The following is a 26,839-nucleotide window of genomic DNA, read 5'->3' on the forward strand; positions in this document are numbered from 1 at the left end:
TCCAGATTCTTAGTTAAAAAAAACAACTTTCGAGATTTGCACTTTTGTCTTAACTCCTGAGTTGCAAATTGTTTCAAAAAAATCTATCTAAAAGATAACCACTTGCGAGCAAGATATCGTCTAACTTTCTAATTCGAAGTTCAATAGAATGCAAAAACACCCCCTTCTCATAGACCCGGTAGGATTCTTTCAGCCAGTGGGGGTAAAAATAACTTTCTGAAACTCGATGGGAATTGGTATTCTATTATTTTTTATTACCGAGTATTTAAATTCTTTTGTTTTGTTATTTGTCAGCAAATTCAGTGGCAATGGGAAAAATAGCAAAATATTTTGCAGTGAGGATTGGTTTATTTGATTATTTTCAGTGGGGACAAAAATTGAAGGATAATTTTCCACCGGTGACAATATTTTGGCCTATATTTCCAGTGTGGAAAGGGTTCCCAGTGGGTCTGTCAGAGGGGAGTGTGCAAAACAACATGCCTATATGTGTTTTGTAGAAAATCAATATACATTTCATTAATTCTTACAATCGTTTTAAAATCATAAATCACAATCATGATGGCCTTATCCAATGTTATATGGACGTTGTGAACGTTAGATAACGTCGAAACAACGTTGTGTGCCAGCTGGGATTTCTCAACCATTTTGACTACGTCATTATACATTTACAATAAAAAATCTGTTTAGCTCAGATTTTACATTTGATGAGATCTACCCTCATGCACATCTGGTGTTGCCAACTTTTCGGGTAAATCCTCAAATACCTGGCTTTGATTGGAACCTCGAACTCGATCTCCTCGCCTTTGTTTGCATCTGAAATATTTGTTTTGAACAAGTGATCAACAATCAACCAATCAGAATTGTCGTCTTTCTTCCATTTAATCTCGAACTGTGTGATGAATTTATGGAATTTTGGATCTGTTTCACTTGTAGCACGTCCTTGAATTTTCAAACCTGGAAAAATAAAGATTTCTTTTTTAAGTATTTAGAAAAATTATCAAATATAAGAAATTTAAAACCATCTTTTGGATCAGGAAGCTTCATTTCCCAGCAAAGAAATTTGGTCAGAACCAACAACGATGCAAAGAAAATGCTTCTCAACAAAATGTCAATAAGCTCTGAAAGAATTGTCCTATGGCACTATAGCCACTCCTGTCTCACATCCCCGATGGGATTCTTTCCTCAGTGGGGATAGAAATTTCTATCAAAATCCTTATGGGGATAGAAATTCTATTGTTCCAAGGTTAAAAAAACCAGGTTTCGGAGTGCAATTTTCAAACATGGAATTTCAAGTGGGGATGAAATCAAAGTCAATTTTCCAGTGGGGCTGAAATTCTAAGGTATTTTCCCACTGGGGAAATGACCTTACCTGCCACAAGAGTACCATCAGTTATTTCAATTTGCAAATACTGGTCGTCAGTGTTATAAGCAGCACACCACGCACCAACACTTTGATCGTCCGATTTTGTGTCAAACACACCAAACTTTGCTTCTGACCATTTACTGTCGCTAGATGAAGCACTCAACATTTGACCTGTAGAGGGTAAAATAAAGCTATTATATTAGTACACGTTAAATGAGAAGATATTTAATCTTTTAAAAATTCCATTATAATTAAAGAAGATCCATTGATCCTTATAATTACTCAAAACTTCTTCTCCCTTCTGAGACCACGGAACTTTAATAAAACTTTTATTCAAGTTTCTTGCTCAGACAGAACATCCTGAAAGCGCTTAACATTGCATTATCAAAACAATAATCGCAAGACCGTGTTATAAAACCTTGTCCTTGTGTATATATCCCAATCTTTATTTGCTGAATACTCTTGTGTCAATCAGCAGAATACTGGATTCTCCTAAATGTTTTGATCAGTATTACAATTTTTCTTGCTCTTAATATTTTGATCGATACAGACAGATGTTGAAATCACAAAATCGAAAAATCACCCTACCTGTCAATCCATAATTTTCTTTCGCTTTGCAATCATCCGGTGTGGGTGGAGGTTCAGGAGTTCCCGGATCAACAGTGGTCGGTGGTACTGGACCATTCGTCGTCGGGATAGGTGGCACCACTGGGCCAGTGGTTGGGATAGGTGGTGGACCTTGGGTAGTTGAAGGGATGGGTGGTGTGAGGGGTTCAGAGGTGGTGGTTTGTGGTGGAAGGGTGTAACAACGTTTACTTGTCACCACCTAAACACAGAAAAAAATTAGTTTTTGACTTTTGGGAAAAGGTTTTGGAACCATGTTTTAACCAGCAAATTGTTGGAAAATAAAGCAATCAAGGACAAAACCACTTGAAATTACTGATAAAGGTCCCCCTCTCCTCCACCAAGGGCAATGTTCATTTTGTACGACTGTCTCATCGTTCATTGAACATTGCCATTGGGGGAAAGGGAGGAGACAGCTTCTAATTTGCCTCTGTCCTATCTGTCTCACCATTTTTATTCTTGATTGTAGACCTACCTTAGTACATAATTTGCAGGATTTTCTACAGTTGACGTTCATGTATCCAGGATTGGCTTGGCATTGACCACTTCTAGCCCAATATGCACAATTTCCACTGTTGTCCACACATGCTGCGAAAAAAATTAACTGACAAGTTATTCTATACTCTCTTGAAAATAATTTTTCGTATGAATACTATTTTTACAGGTTTAAGCAAATGTTTTTGTCCAGTCAAACAAAACCACCTACTGGGAAGGAGTAAGAATATCCGTATGAGATCTAATAAGAATCCCCAAATGATCACGTCGATAGATCATTCATGGATACTTTCTATTTAAATTAAATGAAATTTTTCTCTGAAAAGTTGAGCCTCGAAATGGATGTAGAGTGGAAAGTAAAAAACAATATTCTACTTACAAGACGAGCCACACAGATTACATGATTTTTTACAATTTGGTCTCATGTATCCAGGGTTTCGTCTACATTCACCGCGGCTGGCCCAGCTCGCGCAACTGGTGCTCCGATCGAAACAACTTGGATCTCTGGCATTAACCGACACTTCTCTCGTCTCAGTGATGCATTTTGTAACAGGTGGTTGCCTGGTAACAGGTGGTTGCCTGGTAACTGGTGGTTTAGCGTCGCACTTGTAGAACAGCCTTGCTTGTTTGACATCCAGGGCGCTAACGTGAACATAAGGTCCTGGAGATGGAACTTTCCTCAAAGGTCGTACCTTGAAAGTGAAAAATTGTCATTTCAAAATACGTTTGCAAATCTAATTGAACTTGATTCATTCTTTTTGAGTTCATTCGGCTCTTAAGGCGGGAAGGTTTTTTTTGAAAAATTTTTGTCTGCATACACACGGTTGTTTTCGGATAATACCGTTAAATAAACTACCGTATGTAACAGCCGACGCTTTCTAATTTGACGTTCTAATAGTCGACATGCTCAATTATTCGATAATATTAAAAGTTGCAAATTCGAACAAGAAACATTCACAAATACTCATACTCTCATATTCGATACGCTCCCGTGATAAATAGATAAGAACTCTCCGAAATGAACTCGGGATAGGTCCTACCCACGAAGGAGTAGGAATCACGGCGCTGACAGTCACTGCGACTTGACAGATGCGAACTGCCAAGCCATGGCGTATACCATGACACTCGAACGTACGACACTGGGAGAGCGATGCTCACGCGAGGCCGAGCCTTATGAGTGCCACGACACGTCACAATGTCTGTCTAATCTACCCACACTCTTGTATCAGAGTAATGGTACCTAATTCCCCTCACTGGCATGGGTTGATCTGGACGAAGGTATATTCACTTGTCAAGTGAATCATAGAGAAACGGTTGGTATCGAACTCGGGCTTTCCAGGCAAGAGTCAACCACTATACCACTACGCTCCCATCATTCCCTTGAAATTAAGTAAAAGTACTTACCGTATCACGACCAGTGGTAGAAAATGCGTTCCACGGGTAATGCATGATTGATGTATAATCATATGGTACTCCTACAACGTATGAAATAAAGTTGAAAATATCGGGAGGATTGACTTTTTCATGAATTACGTCATGAGCAATGCTTACCTCGTTTTCGAACTATTGCTATGGTAATTGATTCCCAGATGATTTGAAAAGAAATTTACTTTATTCAAAAAGTAACACTTGACGCCTCAAGGGATTTGTTCACCTTAGTAATGGTTTCAAAACGAGGCAGTCGTTGCACTCAAAATAATTTATGAGATTTGTCACTCATATTGATTTACTGAAATATTGAAGCTATGAAATTCGAAGTTATTCAAATTTTGGATTCAAAAAGCCCAATAAAAATGACATAGAGACAAATGACAGATGGGAATTCTTTTGCTGTCTCATTCCAAGACACGGTTTAGCTTTTAGACATTCAAAATATAATACTTCAAGACTGGCCTTTGAAGCTGGGGTGCCCTTCCTTTTTTCGATAAAATACCAGCATACCGGAACTGGATTACCGGAAATTCGGCCTTTCAATACCGGACACTGGTCATTATTTCGCCGAATAACATCAGGTTTTTGGAAGCCTCTTTGAAATAAACAAATGTAAAAATTTAGTGATGTTATTTCACCTAGTGAATCAATTTGATCTCTTCCATATTTTTCGAAGGCTTCACGAAAAGCATTTGGAACGTTTTCCCAAAGAATTCGAAGATAGGAATCTCGATCCGTTCTGGATTGTTCGTGCCTGAAAGATGGATTGAAAGAAGATCTTTAGAAGGAATGAAGAATATATATATGAATGGCAAATGACTCCCTAAGGTAATTTTCTAGAAATCTTTTTAGGGGAGATTTATTTCAAGGTTAAGAAATACATATAGATAACTTTTTGCATGTGGTTTTTCTTGGGGCATTGGCAGCGATCATCCATGTCTAATGCAGTAGAAAATTTATACATCTTCACTTTCGAGGACAGCGAAGTAGCTGAAACGATTTGGAACGACTTTAACATTTCTGACATGTAAAATCGAAGACAATCAAAATTGCAAACTGACCGTCTCTGTCGAGGAAAAACATTGACAAATTTAAACTGGCTTGTATAACGGATATAATGCTACAGACATTTGAAAATAACAAATTTCAGTGGATTTGATTTTGTTTTCAGTTCAGTCTTCATAATTCGAGTAAGGAGACATTCGGGTTATAGACGTTCCATTTTAAAAAAACTCCACTGTAAAAAACAGAAATCGAAATTTTTACAACATTTAACATACCAGAATCCAAGTGCATGCCCAATTTCATGAGCCATCACATTTTGCCCTTCACAGCCTGCTCCCACAGAGATTTGACTTCTACCGTTGGGCATACCTAAATGTCCCCAGCAACCGTTGCCAACGAAGAATTGGAGATAATTCTTTTCATTTGGTCTTCGTTTTCTGAAGGTGATACAGTTGGATGTTTTGGTTGTCCACTCTCTCATGGCTGCGTAAATTCCACGGTTTTTAGCTGGGCTAATTTAAGAAAAAGGAAGAAAAACAGTATTATTAATAACACTGCTTTTCTTTGAAATAACATAAGATTTTGAAGGTTTCATTTATGTTTGGGTCTTAAGCCTTAAAATATTTGGACCTCCAGTTTACATGGACTCATAAACAGATTTCAAATTACCGAAAGACCGCTTTCTGGTATGTTTTGAGAGGACACAGTACCATTAAATATTTCTGCATTTGTTAGGTGCAATAAGATTGATTCGGTATCGACAAAATTATATTACTTACTTATTAGCAATGCTGGGAGCGAATTCATACACAACCACACCATTTGTCCATGGTGGATATACGTTTGTCAAACCGAATGTTGAGGTGCCTGGAAAAAGAGAACTTAGATTGAATAGCAATTCTCATTGACTTGGCGAAGTGACAGGTTAAGTGGACTCTCGCCAATTCAAACTTTGTTTATTCGAGTTTTTCTATTATTAAAATTAATTCTTAGTCTCAGTCAAGGGGAGACCCTCGTGAAATACTTTCCTTAATTCAAATCTTTCTGCTTTTCGAGCAATTAGGGATAGTACGTATGCCCGAGCCAAAGCTAAAGAATTGACCCTGGAAGAGAGCGATTTTCACAAATAAAATTGCCCTTTTTAACGCACCCCTCCTAGAGCTAAATTTAAACCGATTGAGCCCCATTGAGCCCATCCAGAGGAGAAAAATATAAATTAAAAGTTTTTTCTTGTTATGCAAAAACAGAATCTGCAGTCTTTGGGTAGTACCAGGCCACCTCAGTCAGATACTACTCTTATGATAGATATCTACCTGAAGGTAGGAAGATTGCGTAGAAAAAGCGTGGTTGACGTCTAGTATAGGCTATTTGCGCTACGGTCGCTTGGAAATCTAAAGCGGTGAATACACCGGTTGCAAAATTAAAGTCTAAAAGGCATATCACGCTTTTACTCGAAATCTTTATGTGCTTCCTGCTAAAGCAAGTAACATGGGGATGAAATCACGTGAACTTTTTCGAGTAATCACACATTTTGACTGCATTGATATAATTTTGCAACCCGTGTATCGAGGGAGGGTAATGCCAATATGCGTTCAACTTCTAATTTGTTTCTTTATTTTTCTGTTCTGTTCATATTTGTCCCCCGCGGTTGAGAAAATCCAATACTAACAGCACAAAAATATTTTGGGGTCAAGTGTCAAGTGACGAAACCACGCTTATTTAAAGGGAGTTCAAAAATCCAAATTTAAAACAGTTTCCTCTAAAGTACATACCCCCTTCTCACAGACCCGGTAGGGTTTTATCAGCCAGTTGGGATAAAAAAACAGAAAAAAGCTCAATGGGGATTGATATTCTCAATCTCAGTATTTTTATGGCTGGGGACTTCATTTCTTTTGTTTTCAAGTCAGAAAATTTAATGGGGATGGGAAAAGTAGTAAATTATTTTGCAGTGAGGATTGGTTTATTTGATTATTTTCAGTGGGGAGAAAAAATGGAGGATGAACCAATTTCAACCGGGGACGGTATTTTGGCCAATTTTTCCAGTGGGAAGGGGTCCCAGTGGGTCTGCGAGTAGGGGGTCTTAAAGTTGTCCCAAATTTTGGCAAGCCACCACAATACTTTTTATACCTACCTTTCTTTTCTAGGATTCTGTCGACATCTTTCTTTTGTTTTTCATTCAGCTTTATGTCTCCTTCCCACAATCCAGGCTCAGAACCAATGGGAAATTTTGGTGGCGCCCCACACACCACGCCCACAAGAAACGCAAACAATATGCAGGACTGCATGACGTTATTTTCTTCTAATATTGGCTTTAAACTTTTTTTTACAGACTTTTATCAAAGTAAATTAGAGATAATATGATGGTTGTCCATCGATTATGTTTCTAGTTTCTGTTTTCTTTTCGATAACCACTACATTGGTTTGCTCACACAATTTTTTGAAACAGAACTAACAATACGAATCTCTTTATATGTCAAAAAGTAATGAAAAACTCTAAACCGGGAATAAACCGGGATTTATTGTAGCATGTCCCTGGGTACAGTTAACGCTCTCTAAACTCTACTTTCTTCGATGGCGTTCTATTCGATGAGTATTCAATTCACAGTAACGTAGCCAAGAGGGGCGCAAAATTTGTGCAGGTAGATTTTCATGACATAGTAATTACCTATTCATGGTATTAATAGATAATTACAGTGTCATAAAAATCTGCTCTCCTACACAAATTTTGCGCCCATCTTGGCTACACTACTGTAATTCTCCTTGTAAATCGAATAAAATCTCTCCGTAAATTGTCAATTGTATGATTTTAAGTACTTGTCAGAGTAACATCCTTCAAACACCACTGTACACTGTAGACTTCGAAAGCAAATCGTTTGGGTGTAACTTTATATACCAGTAAAATTTGCAGACATCATCACGTTTCCATTTTCGACTAGCTATCCAGCTGTCTTTAAGGGTGAAATATATGCACAAAAAACCGAGTGCAAAAGTTTCTAAACCAAATTTACCAGATTCGATGACATATTGACTTTATTTCATTGTTTAGTTATGAAATTTGTATTTTCATTTACCCCCGTATAATATCTGATTTGATGAATTAGGTCAATCTTTAATTAGCGTGAATGTTTACTGACTAAATATTACCAAAAGTTTCAATACAGACTTTTTACAGCTTTTTTACTGTTTCCTTATCAAAATCTATAAAGGTAGTGATAGTAAACACCAAGGTAGTAAGCACAATTTTCGTTATAATTGAGCCCAATGAAACTAAAGAACGTGGCATCAAATTTCAAATTTCATAAAGGTATTTGGTACAAGCCATTGAGACTTATCGTGGGCTTTCGTGATGTAAACATTGGATTGATATGGGAGTTGTTAGTCAGTCTCACTTGGATGTATTTTAAATATCAAGCATGTTATATGCTTACAGAAATATTTCTTATAAATAAAGATGTTTGGTAAATGTTTATGGAGTAAATATGAGAAGGTGACATAAAGTTCATATGACATAAAAGATGACGTCAAAAACCTTTCAAGCCACGCCAGGCGAGCACTTTTGCACTTTTGATGGTCAACACCTAACCCTAACACCCAAATTTCTTTTTTTTTTGGGGGGGGGAGGTTGTGGTTTGTATTATTACGGTGTGACGGGATTGGTTCTAAAGTCTATTCACGATAAGTGTGCACTCTTTTTTCATTTACCTATAACTTTTGAATGAATTCTTCAATCTTTATAAATTTGGTATCATTGGAAAGATATTAGTGAGTGGAACAATTTGAAATAAAAAAATCTTTAAAACAATTCTAAAAATGAAGATGAAAATGAAGAAGAAAAAATGAAGATCTTCTAGAAAAGTGCTATAACTATTATTTTCACTGAAGTGAATCCTTGATCATCGAACGTCATCACTGTGAAAAAATTTCTCTAAAATAATCATTCAGTCAAAAGATATCAAACAAAATTATAAGCTTATTGAAGTCTAAAAACGCTGATTTCTGCTGTTTTCTGCTGTTTTGGGGTCAATCACTTATCGACTTTGTACCATAACTTTATATATACACTTATCTTAATTTAGTACGGTATTACACGGGATTTGACGAAAAAAGAGACGGGAAAACAGTATTTTAAAATCAGACGGTGACGGTGACGGTGACGGCTCAACGGTCGTAAGGGGCTCATTTTCGGTTTTTTCAAAACTGCATGTACTTCCACCTCATAAACATACCTATTTATGAGCTTTTTTGGAGAAGCTTAATTTAGCCGACATGAATGTGTCCTGTCAGATGTCCCATAATGCACCAAACTCGAAAAAACTGGAAAATCCTTGAAAAATCCGCCATTTTGATGACGTCATTGACAGAAAAATTTGAATAAATTCAGGTAGAAAAAAGATTTCGAGCTCAAATTTCGACCAGAGACGTATATAAATATAACAAATTAGAAAATTAGAAAACAATATCGAAAAAAATGCTTATGTCAGCAAAAATGGCTGAAAAACCATTTTTGCGAAAAAATGCTGACGTCATCAAAAAAACAAAATAATTTTGATTTAAAATGCTTTTAATTTTTAAGCTGGAAATCTTTTTTCTACCTGAACTTATTCAAGTTTTTCGGTCAATGACGTCATCAAAATGGCGGATTTTTCAAGGATTTTCCCAATTTTTTCGAGTTTGGTGCATTATGGGACATCTGACAGGACACATTCATGACGGCTAAATCAAGCTTCTTCTATAAAGCCCAAAAATAGGTATGTTTATGAGGTGGAAGTACATGCAGTTTTGAAAATATCGAAAATGAGCCCCTTACGACCGTTGAGGGTGAAAGTTTTTAGCCTTATTTTTTTTAACCTCTAAAAACTGATGTGACGGTGTTGTTATTTTTTTCAATTTTCGGGATTCCGTGATTCAGCAAAAAAATTGACGGGAAAACCGTACTTCGAACCCCTAAAACCCCCTATCAATATTCTGCATCATAAATCGTTTTTATTACACCCTTGTCTCCATTACACTACAAGAAACATTTTAGCCATGGGGGTGAAATTAACATTTGAAACACCAGTGGGGGTTAGAAAATCGTCTGTTTTGATTGCGTGGGAATTTATCAAAAACTAAGTTGCAGAAGCTACACTTATAGCGTTTTTTACATATTGAGGATGACAATCCACAATCAAGTTACCAGAGTCAGTAGCACCTAAGTTGAAGTTCGAGTTTGAACAATCCAGTGATAGTTTTGCAATGTGGATGGACTTTCAAGTTAAGATTTTTTTTCGATATGAACAGAGTTAGATGAAATAGGGAAATTGGTATTGTTTCTCTGATTTGGATCTTTTCAATTTGCGTATAATTTATGCACGATAATTGAACCGGATTGTCCTAAATATTGCAAACTCGAACCTGTGATATATCATAAAGACCACTCTGGTCTGCATTTTATTCATTTTGTATAAGTATAGAGCCCATAATCTTATATCAAAAGATCAGCTTTTACATCAGACTGCCGTGCAGTCACGTCACTTTGTTACAGAACCCAGCCCCTTTCTTTGGATTTTTATGAATTTGATAGCTCCTCTCACGATTGCATCCACGTCCATCATCAAATAACTGGTGCAAGTGCCTCTTGTTACGAGATTTGTTATGTAACATTGAGAGTCTTTTCTCCAAGTGTTTTGGTCAAAATATTCATTATGATAATAATATGACAAACTTAGGCTTAAAATGTTTCTCGCCGAAACTCGTCGCGTCTACACAGCCCTGACACCACGTCGAGTAATACGTGTCTAATGGTAATGACAATAAAATTGAAAATGATAACAAACATATTATCTGATATTCTGATGGCGTATTGGAAGCCGCCCACGCTAAAGCTCTAAATGAGCGGACCAATATACCCGACCTTCAGAGCAAAGCGTATCGTAGCATATTTCCACATATGGTACCAGATAAACAAAAATAGTATCATTCAACACATGAGATCAATTTTATAAGAATAATGGCTAAAAATGCCGGAAAATAGACAATTTAAGAACAATGCTGAGCTTGGAATGGCTGAGTTTGAAGTAACTCAAAGTAGCTAAAATGGAGTATCAAAAACACATTACAGGGCCTTAGGCACGCATGGTCATTTATAGTATACGTCAAAAGGAGCTAGGATGTAGATTTCAGAACTGTCCTGTTAATAGAATTGATTTTTTGGCTTTTTATTGTCATATCCCCCAAGGAGCTTCCAATAACCGGGAGTGTACTGTCATGTGATTGAGGAACGCGTGATAAAACTCTTATACTCTGTCAACAGGTTAAATTTCAGAGAAAGCTAAAAACGAAAGCAGCCACTAGAGAAAGCTTGATTGGGATACTCGCACGGTAGGTGTTTACACCACCACGAGACGGGCAGTGCAGGCAGCGCGGGGACATAAAGGTTGATTTACGTGTTACTTGTATTAACCTTTCAAAGCCGCTCTCTTTTTTAAAAAAGGCCAAAAATTTCATCATTTTTTTCTGGAAATTTTTTCTTTCAAAGGCAATTTCTCGACCAGGACAAACGCTTCAGGTATCAACTTTGGTATCGTTGGAAAGCTCTTTCTCTCAGCTACAAAAATTAGAGGAATTTTTTTTCTCTGAATCTCAAGTGGTCAGGAGTTATGACCAAAAGACTGTGTATCGGTAAAATGGCCTTTTCAAAACGTATATATACGTATTCTGGCTTCTAAGGGTTAACATGGACTCCATTGTTTTTCATCTGTCATTTAAAATGCCTTTATCTACTTTCTCTTAGCACCAGTAGTCATTTTGGACAGTTTGAACCAGTTTTAAAGATTTAAAAAATTTTTATTAACCTTTCAAAGCCGCTCTCTTTGTTAAAAAAGGCCAAAAATTTCATCATTTTTTTCTGGAAATTTTTTCTTTCAAAGGCAATTTCTCGACCAGGACAAACGCTTCAGGTATCAACTTTGGTATCGTTGGAAAGCTCTTTCTCTCAGCTACAAAAAATAGAGGAATTTTTTTTCTCTGAATCTCAAGTGGTCAGGAGTTATGACCAAAAGACTGTGTATCGGTAAAATGGCCTTTTCAAAACGTATATATATACGTATTCTGGCTTCTAAGGGTTAATGCTGCTGACAGATTGTGCCTTTATCCGTTATCGAAAAGGTTAATAGACACCGAAGGGAAAGGCCAGCAGGAAGGACCATTTACCATTTAGCAAGCTTGCGTAGTGTACAAGGGACAGGATCTGCGCTTTTTGCATTTTGGGGGATTAAAAAAAGTTTCTCAATCACGCCCAGTATCATTTTTTCTAACGCCCACTATTTTGGCGGGAAATATTAAGCTACGAACTTGCAAATTATACGAAAATTTAGGAGAGTGGCCAGTGGCTGCAATCGACATTTTAGTTTGAAGAGCCAATTCTAACTACAATCTGCTCATGCGGTTTCCACTTTTTGAACGCAAAACGAGAGGAGCAAAATCAAAGGTTTCTCTGAGAACATTACATTGATGAAATACTGCCTTATCACCTGAATTTGGGCAGTCAATATGTGAGACATTGTTCATAGATCAGTTGGAAACTTTCAGCTTTAAATTGGTATGTTTTGCTTCGTATCTTGTAAGAATTTTAGTATGAGTTGTCACTGAAAAGTTGTTCATTATTTGTTCATGTTGTTTTTTAACAAATTTCCAATTCTAGATTTGACATCAATGAAGAATTTAAAAAATGCTGATCTGACTTTGGTTTGGTTTGTCTATCTTTTTTTCTGAATAAGTTTGAAGGAGCAGCTTGGCCAGCTAGAGCTGGAGTCCTGCGCATTTGATGCCAGGGGATGTCAATCGAACTCAATCGAATTCGATTTGGAGTCGTATTGATCGAATTCAATCGAAGTACATCGAAGTGATTGTTCGAATCAATCGAACTCAATTGAAGTGATTGATCGAACAATCGAATTCAATCAAAATGGGAAAAATATGTAAATCTTCGATTGTTCGATCGGTTGGTTGACGCTGGATGGATTGATTCTGATGTGTTTTTTCAGTAGTTTTAAAAATCTTTTAGAACTTTCTAAAGAGATTTTATGGTAGGTTAATAGTATGCGGGCAAAATTATTTTAAAGGGAACCAGAGACCTCCTTGATTTCGAAAGGATATCGTGCTTAAAGTGGAGATTGTCATTGAATGATTTTAATTTCAGAGGATGCACAATAAAAAATGCTGAAAAATGAGAGCTCATACAAGTCTGTAGCACAAGCGAAACTAAAGTTATGGCATTTTAAAGCTCAAAAACTGCCCATTTTTTCCATGAAACAGAGTGTCACCCAAAAATTTGCATTGTTAAAGTGGTTAATAAATTGACACTGACTGATGATCATGCTATCAAAGTCATGATTTTTAGCCATAGCAACTATAACACTTTGAGAAAATCAAAAAGATTTTTGGTAACACTCAACCAATTTTTTAAATTTATCATGAATGCGGTACACATGATATGAAACAGAATCGGCTGTAAAAATTTTATTTAACTTTAGAACCCTATATAGGGTTAATGGAAAGGTTTTCAAGATAGATCAAATGCTTAGATTTTGATACAAAGTTACTGTATCTGCTTAAAAAATGTTTGAGATGATATGGTTAAGTGAAAATTTCATAATTTTTATTTCAGTAAAGTAAGATAATTTTCCGTCATTCCGTAACCAAAAATGATTTCTCAATTAAAAACCAGTCTTCCCCCAATTGCAATTAATTTATGCCTGATTTGAAAGTACTCAGTAAGAGGTAGAAACTTGCCAAATATTTTACTCTAAAAATGTTTCCTTAAAACTTTACAGCATTTTTAATTTTTCCGTCATTCCGTAACCAAGATTTTCAGAAAATAAAATCCTCAATCGTTCAATCCAGGGAAGGCCAAACATCCTGTAAATGAGTTTTCTTGATCAATTGTTGGCCTATGTTGGATTTTGAACAACTAAAACTGCAGCATTCATTGTATTTTTTGTGATATGGCTGTGGCTGTTTTTTAGGCTAAAAAGCTTTAATTTCAAGGCTTTTTAGCCTAAAAAATGGCAAAATCATGTTTCAGAAGTGCTGTAGCTCTAAAACAACTGCAAACGAGTTTAAGATACTATGAGAAATGATACATATAAATTTGAAAATGTTAACTGAAAAAAAATTTTCAGCTCCCAGATGCACTTTTTGGTTCCCTTTAAAATAATTTTGCCCATGCGCCCGAGTTTGAAAAATAGTTTTTGAGCATTTATAAGTCATTATTAGTACCCAGGCCAGACGGTACTAACCAGAGGATGTCAATCAAAAACTTCGATTGTCGCACACCAATCGAATATAAGCGAAACCAATCGAAGTGATTGACCGAATCAATCGAAGCCAATCTTTGATTGACTTCAATCGTTTCAATCAATCACTTCGATTGGGTTCGATCGATTTGGCAAATCACTTTGATTGATTTCGATTATATTTGATTGGTTCAACAATCGAAATTTTCGATTGACATCCCCTTGTTGATGGCAATTTCTATTTCTATTTGGTTGAGTTGCAGGAGGCTTTGAGGCCTATTTTCGCAACTATAGACGCTTTCAATGAGCGCCCCGTCAGCACCTTGGACTGACTACCCAATTCCCCTCACATGGTATGGGTTGACCCGGGCGAAGGTTCATGCACTTGCCAAGTGAACCGCTGCGAGTGGGAATCGAACCTCAGTCGCCTGTGCAGTAACCAAGGTCAATGACCACTATACCACAGCGCCTTTAAAATGGCAATCATAACATCCTTCTTTTAGGGGTCATCGATTTTCGAAATTTTTAATGGCATTTGGCCGTTAAGGCTCTGACCCTTCCCCCCTTGACCTTAACGGCCATCAAATTCTCTAAAGTTAAAAAATTGTCAAAAATCGATGAAACTCTAAATTTTCTCCTTCACTTTCATCGTTGTTTCGTCAGCCATCTTTAATTTCGCTACGGCTTAGCTCAGTTTACATTTTAAAAATAACGGGGATAATTTCTAAACACTAAAATCATAATCAAAAGAATAGCAGCATTTCAAAGAAAGAAGATCGACCGTCTGAACAAAAGGAACACGAGATGTAAACATCGGGTCGTTTGTTTTGGTTAAAATCATTCAAAAAAATAGCGAAGTGAATACTTTAAGTAAGCGGCTTTAGCAGATCTTAGTTGATAAAAGGAGGAAAAGAAATATGGAAAGTAACATTTGTATGGAATAGACGTCTCTTTTATCTTATCTTTGAATTATCTTTGATGTGTTTCAGCAAATTCTCTGCTCACTCAACCCGTGGAGTCCGGTGTTTGACCATTTCAACAATTGAATTCGAGTCAGCCATTCTGTAAGGGAGATAGGCAGGGAGCAGTGGCTGGTTGGGAACATCTTGCAGAAATTGATCAAGTTGTTTTTTGAAGGAATTTTTGGAACATTTGGTCATGTCACGTATTTTTCTTGGTAACACATTGAATAGTCTTGGACCGGTGTCTGAAAGGCAGCTCTTCCAAATGTTCTTGTTCGTTGTATTCACTGGTCTGAGGTGGCATTTTCTTCCCAGGCGTTGGTTTGTATATGAATAAATACCGCCTTCCCCTTCACCATAGTTAAAATTTGGCACCAGTTGTTCGATTATACACCATATATAATTTGGTATCTTTCGCGTCTTCTCTCGAGACTGTACATATTGAGGTGTTTGAGCTTCTCCCAATAATTCAAATTGGGTGGAAGTTGGATCCCTTTTATAAAGGATTTTTGCAGATACTCCAGTTCTTGCATCAGGGATCGCTTTGTAGGAGACCATAGCTGGGAGCAGTATTCCAGATGTTGAAGTACCAATGTCTTCCAAAGAGTGATCATTACTGATTTATCTCTGGACTTGAAGGTTCTGTATTTCCAGGCACTTATACCCTTGACTCTGTCAGTGATCTTTTGAATGTGTATTTCATATGACAGGTTGTTTGAGAGCAGGATACCCAGGTCTTTCACTGCACTTTTCATTTCGATTGGCTGCTGTACATCTGATTTGTAGAGTGAGTGTACTTTCAGTTGTTCATTTTTTCCGTATGCAATGTGTTCAAACTTTTTTCCATTGAGCTCCATATTGTTGATGGATGTCCAGTCATAGACAACGTCTAGATCATCTTGAAGCAGACTCACATCTGCAGCGCAAGATATTGCCTTCATAAGTCTTGTGTCGTCAGCAAAAGATGAGAGGATGGAATGTTTAATCTTTTCGTTTATGTCACTGATCATTACCAGAAACAAGAGGGGGCCCAGAACTGAGCCTTGTGGAACTCCGCTTGTAACTTTCGCTTCATCTGATAGGAACGTGTTTATGGAAACTTTTTGGTATCTCTCAGTAAGGAAGGATTGTATCCAGTTCAATAGTTGTCCTTTGATTCCATTGATTTTTAGCTTGTGTAGCAAGATGTGATGGTCCACCTTGTCAAAGGCCTTGCTGAAGTCAAGGTAGATTACATCAACATTTTCATTGTTTTGTAGGTGAGATATCAGTCTTTCTACATGAGCCAATAGTTGACTCAAGCAAGATCGCCCTGGTCTGAAACCATGTTGTGTTGGATTGTATAGGTTGTTTTCTTCAAGGTGGATTTGCAATTTCTCTCTGACTATTTTCTCAAATATTTTAGTGGTAATTGATGTCAGGGCAACAGGTCGATAATTCTCTGGTAAACCTTGATCTCCTTTCTTGAATATTGGTGTAATGTGGCTTGTTTTGAGAATTTCAGGTGTGATTCCTTTGTCAAAGTTGTTTTGCCATATCATCTTAAGTGGCTTAGAAAGTGATTTCTTGCACATTTTGAAAAACTTTGCTGGCAAGCCATCTGGTCCGGCTGACGAGTTGGCTGGAATAGTGTCAATTTGTTGGATGAAATCATCTTCTGTGAAAGTAATGTGCTCAAGGGTTGAGGAGTCTTTTGTCTCATTTGAATTCAGAAAACTGTAGTCTGTTTTGGGAGTGGTAAATACTGAACAGTATTGCTCTTGTAAGATGTTTGCCATCTCTTGCGAGTCAGTTGTTAATTTGTTGGTGGTTGGATTTTTCAGTGGCTGGGCCAACTTTAGGTTTAGTTTTTGTGAATCTTTTTGCATAGGAGTAGAAGTATTTAGGATTGCTTTTGATTTTCAGTGAGGCATCCAGCTCTGCTTTATCGCATTCATTTTTGTGGGATTGCTGTAGCATCAGTTCAATGTCAATTAGTTTCTGATTTGTTTTATTGGTTTTGAAATTCTTTTTGGAGAGTCTTTTACGTTTTCTCATAAGAATACGACGATCTCTTGGAATCTTTGAAATTTTTTTTGGAGGTTTTCTCTTTGGCAAATGCTTTTTCACAATCAGAAGACATTTTTCAAGGAAGTTGGCATATTGACGATTTGGGTCATATAGATTTGTGTCCAGTTCTTGAGACCAATTAATCTCTGTTAATTCTTTGTTAATAATTTCCCAGTCAATTTTATCACTTTGGAAGTTGTAGAGGTCAAATTTGCTTATTAAGTTACGTTCTTCAGTTTCTCCGAATTGATTATCAAAATTCAGATGTGTTGTAACATCTACAACAAGATGATCTGAATAAATAGTAGGTGAGCATGTGTAATTAAATACAGTGTCTGTGTTGTTTGTGAATAGAAAGTCTAAAATATTACCATCACGGTGTGTTGATTTGTGTATCAGTTGATTAATGTGCAAGTCTGCTTTAAAAACATTTAAAACGTCCAGAAGCTGTTTATTGCAATTTCATGTTGGGGTTGAAGTCTCTTCATTAAGAGGTGTGTGTGGTATGTTAAAATCCCCAAGGATGTATGTGTCAGGTGTACAATCAGTAATACTATCAATTTTTGCTATCATTGCAGAAAGAAGTTCTTGTAATTCAGGTGCTTCAGATTTGTGGTCTGGATTGTTGGGTTGTCTGTAGATAACACAGAGAAGAATATTAAATTTTTTTGATAAAAGCATCAATGCTTCATTTACTCCATTCGAGAATTCGAAAATGGGCTCGAAGAATGGTGCAATGTCATTACGCACATAAAATGCAACGCCTCCGCTTGCTCTGCCATATTTCGATTTTACTCTGTCTCTGTTTTTCTTAAAAAAAGTGTAATTTTCAATCTCAAGTTCTCCTTTTTTGTGATTGTCCGTTAACCAGGTTTCGGTTAAGCCTAAAAACAGTTGTTTTGAGCTGTTTGTAAGATCTTTGAGGTAGGGTACAGATGAAGGTTTTGTTTGTGGGCAAAGTCCTTGTATATTGACAAACGAAAACATATTCAGTGTAGGTTTAGAAGTAGTTTTGGTAGTCGGGTCAGCATCAGTAAGGGCAGTCACTGTCCCAGTAGATTCCTTGGAAATGTTGGTTCCATTGTTGGGTGCTGGGGTGGTAGATGATGTAGGGGATGTTGACGATTGAATGTTTGTTGAGGTTGATGTGACAAATCGTGGTTCCTGAATTGTATTTGTTGGTTTTGGTTGCTGAAACAATTGTTCACAAGAGAGATTATTTCTGTGCGAAAGTTGTCCAGGATTGCGAGAAAATCCTGAGGTTCATCATTACGATTGTTTTGCTTTTTCTGATATCGTTTGGTTCCCTTAACATGCGTGAATTTGCAGTCAAGATTAAAGCATTCCCCTCTTGTAATAGATGATGAGCACATCCTCGGGTGGAAGCTTTGGCACTTGGTACCTAGGTTGCAGCCTCTTGGTTGTTTGTTGCCATATTTGAGCAATTTTGTACAGGCTTTAGGATGGATAAATTGACAGTCTCGGCCTTTCAGTCCATATTTACATTTTCCTTTTATGTAGAAGCGACATATTTGATCATTTGTCTTTGATTTGGTCTGAGATCTTGATCCAGGATATTGGGCGTGATCGTTGTTGCTGTTGTTCAAGTTGATTTCATTTGGTGGTCCGCCAGCTGTTTGGTTTATTATGTTGGAAGTATCGTGTTCTGTCATTGGTGCATTGATCTCATCGTCCTCATCTACTACACTCCAAGTAGATTTGTCCTGGGATTCAGTTGATCTTGATGTTTTGTTTGGTGGATTCGGTGTGTTACTATCATGGGTGAAAGACACAGTGTTCTCTTGGCAGGATTGACATAGGAAGATCATGCCTGGAATTTTGAAAAGTGTATTGCGTATTGCCTCATTATGATCAACTAGGTTCATATCTTTCAAAAGATTCAGGTAGCACTCTCGGTGTACTTCTTGACCACATGATGCACACTGGAGAAAGGGTTCATCATTGAGTTTGATAACATAGGACATGTTGCAGATCTGGCATACATCTGGAAAAAAGCTTTTGACTTTGAGGCAGAGCTTTTGGACAAGTTCATTCTTGTTAGCAGATTCAACTTCCTGCTTGACAGGAAGTTAAGTATGTCGTGAATTGTGTCTTTTTTGAAACTTTTGGTCAGTGTAGCGATAATGGATTTTGTAGGTTTCTCTGGATTGTACAATTGAAGACAAGATTTGATCTGGGGATCCGGTGCTTGAAGTGATAGTTCTGTTACTATTCGTTTCCAAATCTGTACGTCTTCATTTGGTTCCCCTTCTGGTTCAATTTCATCCGTTGGTTTAGTAGCCATGGATCCAAGAAATCAAATACGTGACACAAACCAGGGTTCCTTATTCGTGAGGTGCTGGGAAAACTCTTGGAAGAAAGCAGGACGAAAAGTAGAAAAAACTATACCTGGTCAGCTGCACATGTAAACCCAAGTTCTGTCATGTACAACTGTTCCTCAGGATTTAACAAGATGCCTGGGTGACCAGCCACAGGACCCTTATGCTGTGATATTGATTGTCTCAAAAATCGATATTTTCTGGTGAAAAGAATTGATATGTGGTGAGTTGACCCCTAAAGAGATTTTCGACCTTCCCTTAACAGCACATGGTCGACCCCCTCCCCCCCTTAACAGCCAAATGACGTTAAAAAATTCGAAAATCGAAAGTCGATGGCCCCTTACATGGTCTACATTATATAACACCCCTTTCCGGGGTTCCGGGGTGTGGGGTTTCTAACCCCTAATTTCCGGGGGATAATTTGTTATTCAAAATATCCAAGAGGGTTAGTGAAAAAAGTTTTTCAATACCCTTGTACAGTACAATTTTTTTACAGGATTCAGTATGCAGGCTGATTTTACTTTCGATTTCATTGGTTGCAGTTTCTATTCCAAGCCATAAAATCTTAAATCCATGGGCAAGCATGGTTACAGCCAGACGGTACTAATCGATAAATTCGATTATCGAAGTAATCGATAATGCTCAAAGTAATCGAACAACCATTTATCAATTAACAATCGAATTTGAGTACCAAAATTTCAAAAAACTTGTGAGTCTTCTATCACTTTCGACGAATCGATTACCGTTTGAGCTGGTTTGAGTACTTTGATTGTTATTGATTTCTTTTGACGGCTAGTTCGAAACACGGGTCACGGGGTATGGGTCACAGGTCACAGGGCACGGGGCATACAAATTACAGACCGGAAAGAAACATAACATTAACATAACGTACCGTGAGAGTGGGTAACTTGCATTAGTGGAGGCTAAACATACATATCCCTCAAATGAATGACCTAGCTGGTCATTAAAATAAACTATATTCAGCTCCGCTCACAGCTCTACTCTGCCATTTTTGTTTTGATTTATTAACTTTGTATTTTAATGACCAAACAGGTCATTCATTTGAGGGCTATGCATGTTAGCCTCCACTGATGTAAGTTACCTACTCTCATGGTATGATTTATAACACGTACTACATAGCACATATAATAGTACCTAGTATAGTAATGTCTGAAACAATTATATACGAATAGTATTATCATGAAAATTAAAAAAAAATATGTCAGCCACTAATATTGACAAAATGATATTAAATGACAAAGATATTGTCAAAATCATAAAATATAAGGCCTCTGAACCAATTTACAGCAAAATATTTTAAAACAATTAAATGCTGCAAGATAGTGGTTTTGGAGATATGAGTAAAATTACGTTTTATTTTTATTAAAAATTCAAAATGGTAGGTGGAAAATATTAACACATTTAAAAAGTACCATCTTTTTACGTTATTATCCATTAAAAATTATATTCATACTCAAGGTGATGGAGGGGATATAATGACATATGATTTAACAATAGCTGTACTATCATTTCCTTGAGAAAGCTTGGTTTTCAGGCGATGGGAATTGTAATATGTATATTACTTAAACGTATAACATATAACATGCATATAGCGCTATAAAAGTGTATTATTGATATTATAAGCTTGTTATAATGTATGTAATATGTTGCGGTGTTTTCTGGTCTGCATTGTACAAGACGCAAACTTCAAAAGCACGTGGTTAGATTTTGACATTTTAAATAGTCATACGTGGATAAAATACCTTAAAATTGATTTTTTGGATAATTTTTAGTGTTTTTAAAACGTTTTCTGTTTCGATAACTTTGACAACTTCGATAACCAATTGATTGCTTCGATAACCAATTACTATGATATATCTTTAAGAAAAACCAAAAAAACTGACCTAAAACCATAAGCACAAAAAGAAGACCTGCCATAAAGATTGACCTCCTTATTTCCTACCAATTTTGCCCGCCATTTTGTGTGCCTTCACCCTGGGTTTCTTCAAGTAACTCATATTGCACGTTCTGATTGATAGGAGAAAACGAAAGTGGTTTAGAAACATACTAGAAACATATTTGATAAAATCGAAGGTATTCAATATGATTGAAAGTAATCAAACAGTAATCAAAACGATCGAACGAATCCAAAATGGTCGATAAAAATGCCATAATTTGGAGTTGAGTGAGTATTCGATCACCTATAGAATCGATAAGTGGTCACTGATCACCTTAGCTTGTTATCGATCATTATTGATTACTTCGATCACAATCGAACGTTCAATTAGAACCGTCTGGTTACAGGGCTTTGTGCAAAAAAACAAACATACCGGGTGCGCCACAAAAAAGTTTCTCTCTTTGAAACTGATTTTCTCAAAATCAAAAAAATTTAAAAGGATCATTTCTATTCCATTTAAAAGAAGAAAAATTAAATTTTGATGGATCATTTAATAAATTTGGTTTATTAGATCAAAAGTTATGCTCAATTGAATAAAAGTTACTTTCAGAAAGTGCCCAAAAACGTTAAAAATCAGAACTGTAAGAAGGTTCCTCACTATCAATCTAGACTACCTTAAGGGAACTTATTTTGGCGGGAACTAATTTTGGCGGATTTGGGGAATTTAGACAAAATTCGTCAAAATTAGTTCTGCCAAAATAAATATTTTGCTCACTCGCCAAAATAAGTTGAAAATTCTAACCAACTGTACTGTTAGCCCAGGGTCCACTTAAAGTTTTTTGATAGACTGGATGGCGCGATTAAGTGGTTATGTGCTTTTGCTTAGGCGGAACAGTCCGCCAGATTTAAGTTGTTTTTTGAAGGTAAAAATAGTATAAGGTAATGTTTTTATTTGAGAATAAGGGATTGCAAATCTGTTATCGATGTTTGTTTCTCATTTTTGATTATGTCCTTCAATTCCTAGTAGTTTTATTGTTATTTGGATTTTAAACATTCTTTTTCAAAATAGCAACCTCGTCAAATGCTCCTAGTCTACTTCACTGGACTCAGCGTCGTCAAAAATCATCAAAAAGTAAAGTTTAGCCAGAGAAGTAGACTCTAGTCTACTGTACTGTAAGTTGGTCTAGTGTCAACATCCCTCATGTAATTCCGACACCCTTCTTAGAGAAAGGATTAAAAGAAAGGTTGAAATCACTGGTTGAAAAAAAAGGTTTCTCTTTGATTGTTTTTTAACCATCAACCGTTTCCCAGGTTTAAAGAAGGGTGTTGGAATTGATGAGAGATATCAACATTAGACCAACTTACAGTTATAGCTGACATTCTGACTGGAGTGAAGAATCTTGTAGTAGCAAGTGGTTTGCATCGGTTGACAAAATGCAAACACAGTTTTTTGTGATTAGGGCCTTATTTTCAGGGGAAAGTGGGTATAGGTCAGTCTTTGGTAAAACATTTGGAAGCCTGGGAATTCAAGCGTTCAACTTCGTTTAATTTTCGATGTTTTTTAATGAGTGCATAATAATGAAAAAGGCTGACTTAGCAAAACCACTTTCAATTTCACAAAAGAAAAGGAAAATGAAAATATCAGACACTCCAGAGAACCTCGAAATCCTTAAAACCCTTGAAATGCCCTTGATTTCTTTCTACCCTTGAAAATTTCCTCAAAACCCTTGAAATTCAGAAACCTGGAAGGGATTTTTGTTCATTGAGAACTTTTCAAATTCAAGATTTTCCCAACTTCGCAAAAGTAAATAACCTTAAAAATTACATGGAGAAACTAGCTCCATTGTTTTAGACAGTGTAGTGGTGACAGGAGGGGTCAAATTTCCCTGTGATATTGTTCAGCAAGTCTAGTACTATAAAGTTTTTGTAGTCTAAAGATGTGTACCTTTCCTGAGAGACGTTTTTGTTCATAATATGGCTTGTTTTGCCGTAAAAAGACCAATTTTATCTTCAGATGTAATTTTTTAAATTCTAAATTTTAAATTTAATTTTGAGGGTTTGTCAAAAAAACTTTTTCCCTTAAGGTTTTACCTTTTAGGCTTTTTAAAAAAGAAACTTGCTTTAAAGTTACTGTATACTGTTAGTTTTTAAAAATCATAATTTAAATATTTTATTTACTTTGTTCAAAAGTAACCAACATTTTGGATGTAGACATCGATGTCGATGTTTTTTTACAAGCATACGTAACGCTTATAAGCATATGAAGGCTCAGATTGGCAGATGTCCTAAGCATAACATAAGCATGTATGCCTGAAATATTTTTCAAGTTGTCAATCTTTTCTGTTCTCAACTAGAATCTGATAATGTCTGTCCAACGATGTAAAAATAATAGATAACCAACTACCTCTAGAAGGCACTTCTCCCAAGAGAACAACCATTGTTTTCCTATTGAAATGAGCACTCCTTTAAATAGCTCTGTGTGCAGTGCGTGTTATGCTTTTAGCTAGATTTTGACACACTTTTTGACATCCACTGAATTGATAGAAAATTTGAATTGTTATTTACTGCAAATTTTGGATTTTTTTTTTTTTCAAACGATACAAAAAAGGTACCAATCTTTAGACAAATTGACTACGGATCGGCCTGATACCACTTAATCTTCATCTGGATAAATAAACGCTCATAAAATGATGTTATCTGAAAAATATATGTGTGATTTGAAGTGCGCTTATTATCTCACGAATGAAAAGTGCATGAAGGTTACCTGATACAAAATAAACAGATGAATGTTTATAGAACAATAATATCTAATTAAAAAATTCCTTCTGTGAGGCTGCCTATAGGAAAATACACTTTTTGTAACCCAAATTTTGGAAAAATATACATCACGTGATCGATTCTGTCCAATAGAAGGTTGCAAATGAAGCAAGTTTTTATTTAATTGCACTTTTTACGATGCAAAATGTCATTAATATTTTTACAACCGTAACACGGATGTTTTTTGAGAATCAAGGCAAGTTGGTTATCTATTATTTTTACATCGTTGGTCTGTCTGTATGCCGCCACAAAACTTTGGGGCACGCTGGATAACGGTCGGCTTTGGCTGAAATTTTGTACAGTTACTCCTTTTTTCATTTTTATGAAAACTTTTGGGTCGTGATCACGAGTTTTCGCCAAAACGAGGCTATAGAAAATCTCCATTTTAGGTTTTACTTAGAGAAAAGTTATCTTATGCTTTGAAAGTTTTAAGCATGTACGAGCCTGAACAAGGGGCTGACACTTGCTTATAAAAAGAAGACATGTATGTGAAGTCATTTTCCTTGAACTTTATTAGGCTATAAAGATCTGAAAAGCTACAAATTTGTCAGTCAAAACTGTCATCAATAGATTATGATGAAAAAACACTCAGCTCATCTTTTGAAAGCTTTGACTCAAGGATATGCACGTTGGTGGCCAAATCTGCTCTACAAAATTAGGTTCCCTTGAGTAATGTTCCTGGTTACTTTTTCAGACGGTCAATTTGAAGGAAGCAGCATTTGGAAGCCACTTCATCCAGGTAGGGACTTCCTTTTTCAAATTGCATGTTTTCATCAATTCTTTAATGCTTTGGTTAAAAAGTATTGAACGGAAGGAAAAGGCTGAAAATTTTGGAAAAGACAAAATTACGATTTTCCTTCAAGTTTGATTCAGGTTTTGCGAACATTATGATAAAAGTAGAAACAGATAATGATCCTTAGTGAGTTGTTGTTGTTAGTGTTTTTTGTTTAAAAGACATGATTTAATCAAATAACGAATTTCACTAAATTTTATAGAAGAATCTTTTCAGTTCTAAAGTTTGTAGAAATATAAGAACTTGTGTATAAATCCACACCCCATTACTCGAACGGTTTGAGAAGTACTCGAACTTGTTTTTAAAAAATTGTAAGGAGTTCGAGTAATTTGTTTACTCGACATTTACTAAGATCGAGTAAGTTCGAGTAAAAAAAGTGGTTCGGGAAGTTCGAGTAATAATAGGGTCTGGATAATGTTGTCTTAAAGCAAGTGCACTCAAAATGGCTGTTTTCTCAGGGTTTAGGTAGATTTTACTACACGGGGGATGGTCATTGAAGGAGGAGTATACATGTCCTCTCTTCACATTATGAGCAGCAATTCGAGCTTTCATGTCAAGAAACAGGAGAAACAGATCAGATCGTGAAATAAAAAATAGATTTTGCTTAATTTCAGAAAGTTCAGAAATGAGCCCATATTTGTTACTGCTTTGACTCTCCCATCTTAGACGTATTCCGTCTCAGTCAGACTCAAAAATGCTATTCCTCCGAGAATTGAACAAAATTCAAAGCGTCTGAGTTTATCTGATCACGTCTACATACTATAAATTATAAATTACATTACAATTGAGAGCAAAGAACCATCGATTTCTGGCACAATTTTGAAACAAGCTTTGTTCTTCATAAAATGAGAGTCAAGTTTACAATTTCTTTTCTCCTCAGATCATACAAGATGCCATTCACAACAGCCAACGAGCTTCGAGAATTTAAACGAATCATTCGAAAGATCCTATTAGATGCCATCCCAGAGGTCTTGACCCTACACGATGTTTTAGGCCGATTCAAATCGTACACGAAGTCTGATTTCAAACGCTGGTTCAAAGAAAATCACCGAGACATTCCAAAATCTATACCCCTCTTTGAGACACATCTCAATGATGTGGTCATACTCGACATGAAGAGTCGAGCGCCTGATATCTTGGTCATTGGCAAAGGAGATGCTTTCAAAGCAGGTAATGTTGGCGATCGAATGCAAAGGATGTCTAGAGACAGTTGTGAAAACAACTTGAAACGATCCATACAAGCTATTCAAACAGGATCTTCAAAGGACACAGCTATTGAGGTAAATAATGTCTCCCCATGTGCAGTTGTATTCATTATATGTACCATTGCAATGTCTTTCACGGACCCAACAGCTGATTGGTTGAAAGTGACGTATTGACTGATTTTACGTCACTTACAACCAATCAGCTACTGGGTCCATGATGTGATGTCAGAATAATTGTTGAAGGTCCAATACTTCATTGACTATTTCTCTTACTATCAACCACGAATGATTTTTTGGTTCAGATATACTTGCTAAAATCAATCTGACCAAACAGGGTGAAGTACGCAGTGCTGGAGTCCAGTAAAGACGGAATTCATACACCTGCTCTGTCACCCTAATCTCCTGAGTGAATATAGTTAGACAGAAATTATTATTTCTTCACATATACATAGTTTTGTAAATTTCCGGAATCCTGTGTAGGTCAAAAACTGAGGAGCACGCAAATTGTATACGTCATGTATTGCATGCTTTTGGGGAGACAGATTTTTTATCTTCTGAAAATGATTTTTATATTGGTATAGAAG

The 26,839-nt window shown here is 36.4% G+C and overlaps 2 protein-coding genes across 4 annotated transcripts in view; one reads left to right on the forward strand and one right to left on the reverse strand.

The window, feature by feature from the left end:
- Positions 1–485: 485 nt before the first annotated feature.
- LOC136800145 (zinc metalloproteinase nas-13-like) lies at positions 486–7,368 on the reverse strand. The gene is made up of 10 exons (XM_067056756.1): positions 7,050–7,368; positions 5,698–5,785; positions 5,194–5,430; positions 4,552–4,667; positions 3,887–3,957; positions 2,862–3,174; positions 2,463–2,575; positions 1,952–2,189; positions 1,370–1,534; positions 486–954 (listed from the first exon to the last, which is right to left on the reverse strand). The coding sequence occupies exons 1-10, from the start codon at positions 7,201–7,203 to the stop codon at positions 689–691; spliced, it is 1,761 nt and encodes a 586-aa protein (XP_066912857.1). The 5' UTR covers positions 7,204–7,368; the 3' UTR covers positions 486–688.
- Positions 7,369–12,327: 4,959 nt separating this feature from the next.
- The window catches only part of LOC136800146 (uncharacterized), a 58,073-nt gene continuing 43,561 nt past the window's right edge, over positions 12,328–26,839 (forward strand). For 2 of the 3 annotated variants that reach the window (XM_067056757.1, XM_067056758.1), the window contains exons 1-3: positions 12,328–12,497; positions 24,952–24,996; positions 25,931–26,330. In XM_067056757.1, coding sequence (XP_066912858.1) covers positions 25,941–26,330 — 390 coding nt within the window. In that variant the 5' untranslated portion in view covers positions 12,328–12,497; positions 24,952–24,996; positions 25,931–25,940. The remainder of the gene's footprint in view (positions 12,498–24,951; positions 24,997–25,930; positions 26,331–26,839) is intronic. The other variant, XM_067056759.1, reaches the window with a different exon arrangement.

This window comes from Clytia hemisphaerica, unplaced genomic scaffold, assembly GCF_902728285.1.
Source record: "Clytia hemisphaerica strain Z4C2 unplaced genomic scaffold, Clytia hemisphaerica genome assembly, whole genome shotgun sequence".
In the NCBI taxonomy this organism is placed as follows: Eukaryota; Metazoa; Cnidaria; class Hydrozoa; order Leptothecata; family Clytiidae; genus Clytia; species Clytia hemisphaerica.

Bases quoted from the DNA above. Each gene is read 5' to 3' on its own strand.
- LOC136800145 (XM_067056756.1), bottom strand. From the start codon at position 7,203: ATGCAGTCCTGCATATTGTTTGCGTTTCTTGTGGGCGTGGTGTGTGGG. The intron at 3,958-4,551 runs GTGAAATAACAT...CATACGTTGTAG, and splicing joins AGATCAAATTGATTCACTAG to GAGTACCATATGATTATACA. The intron at 1,535-1,951 runs GTAGGGTGATTT...TACCCTCTACAG, and splicing joins AGAAAATTATGGATTGACAG to GTCAAATGTTGAGTGCTTCA.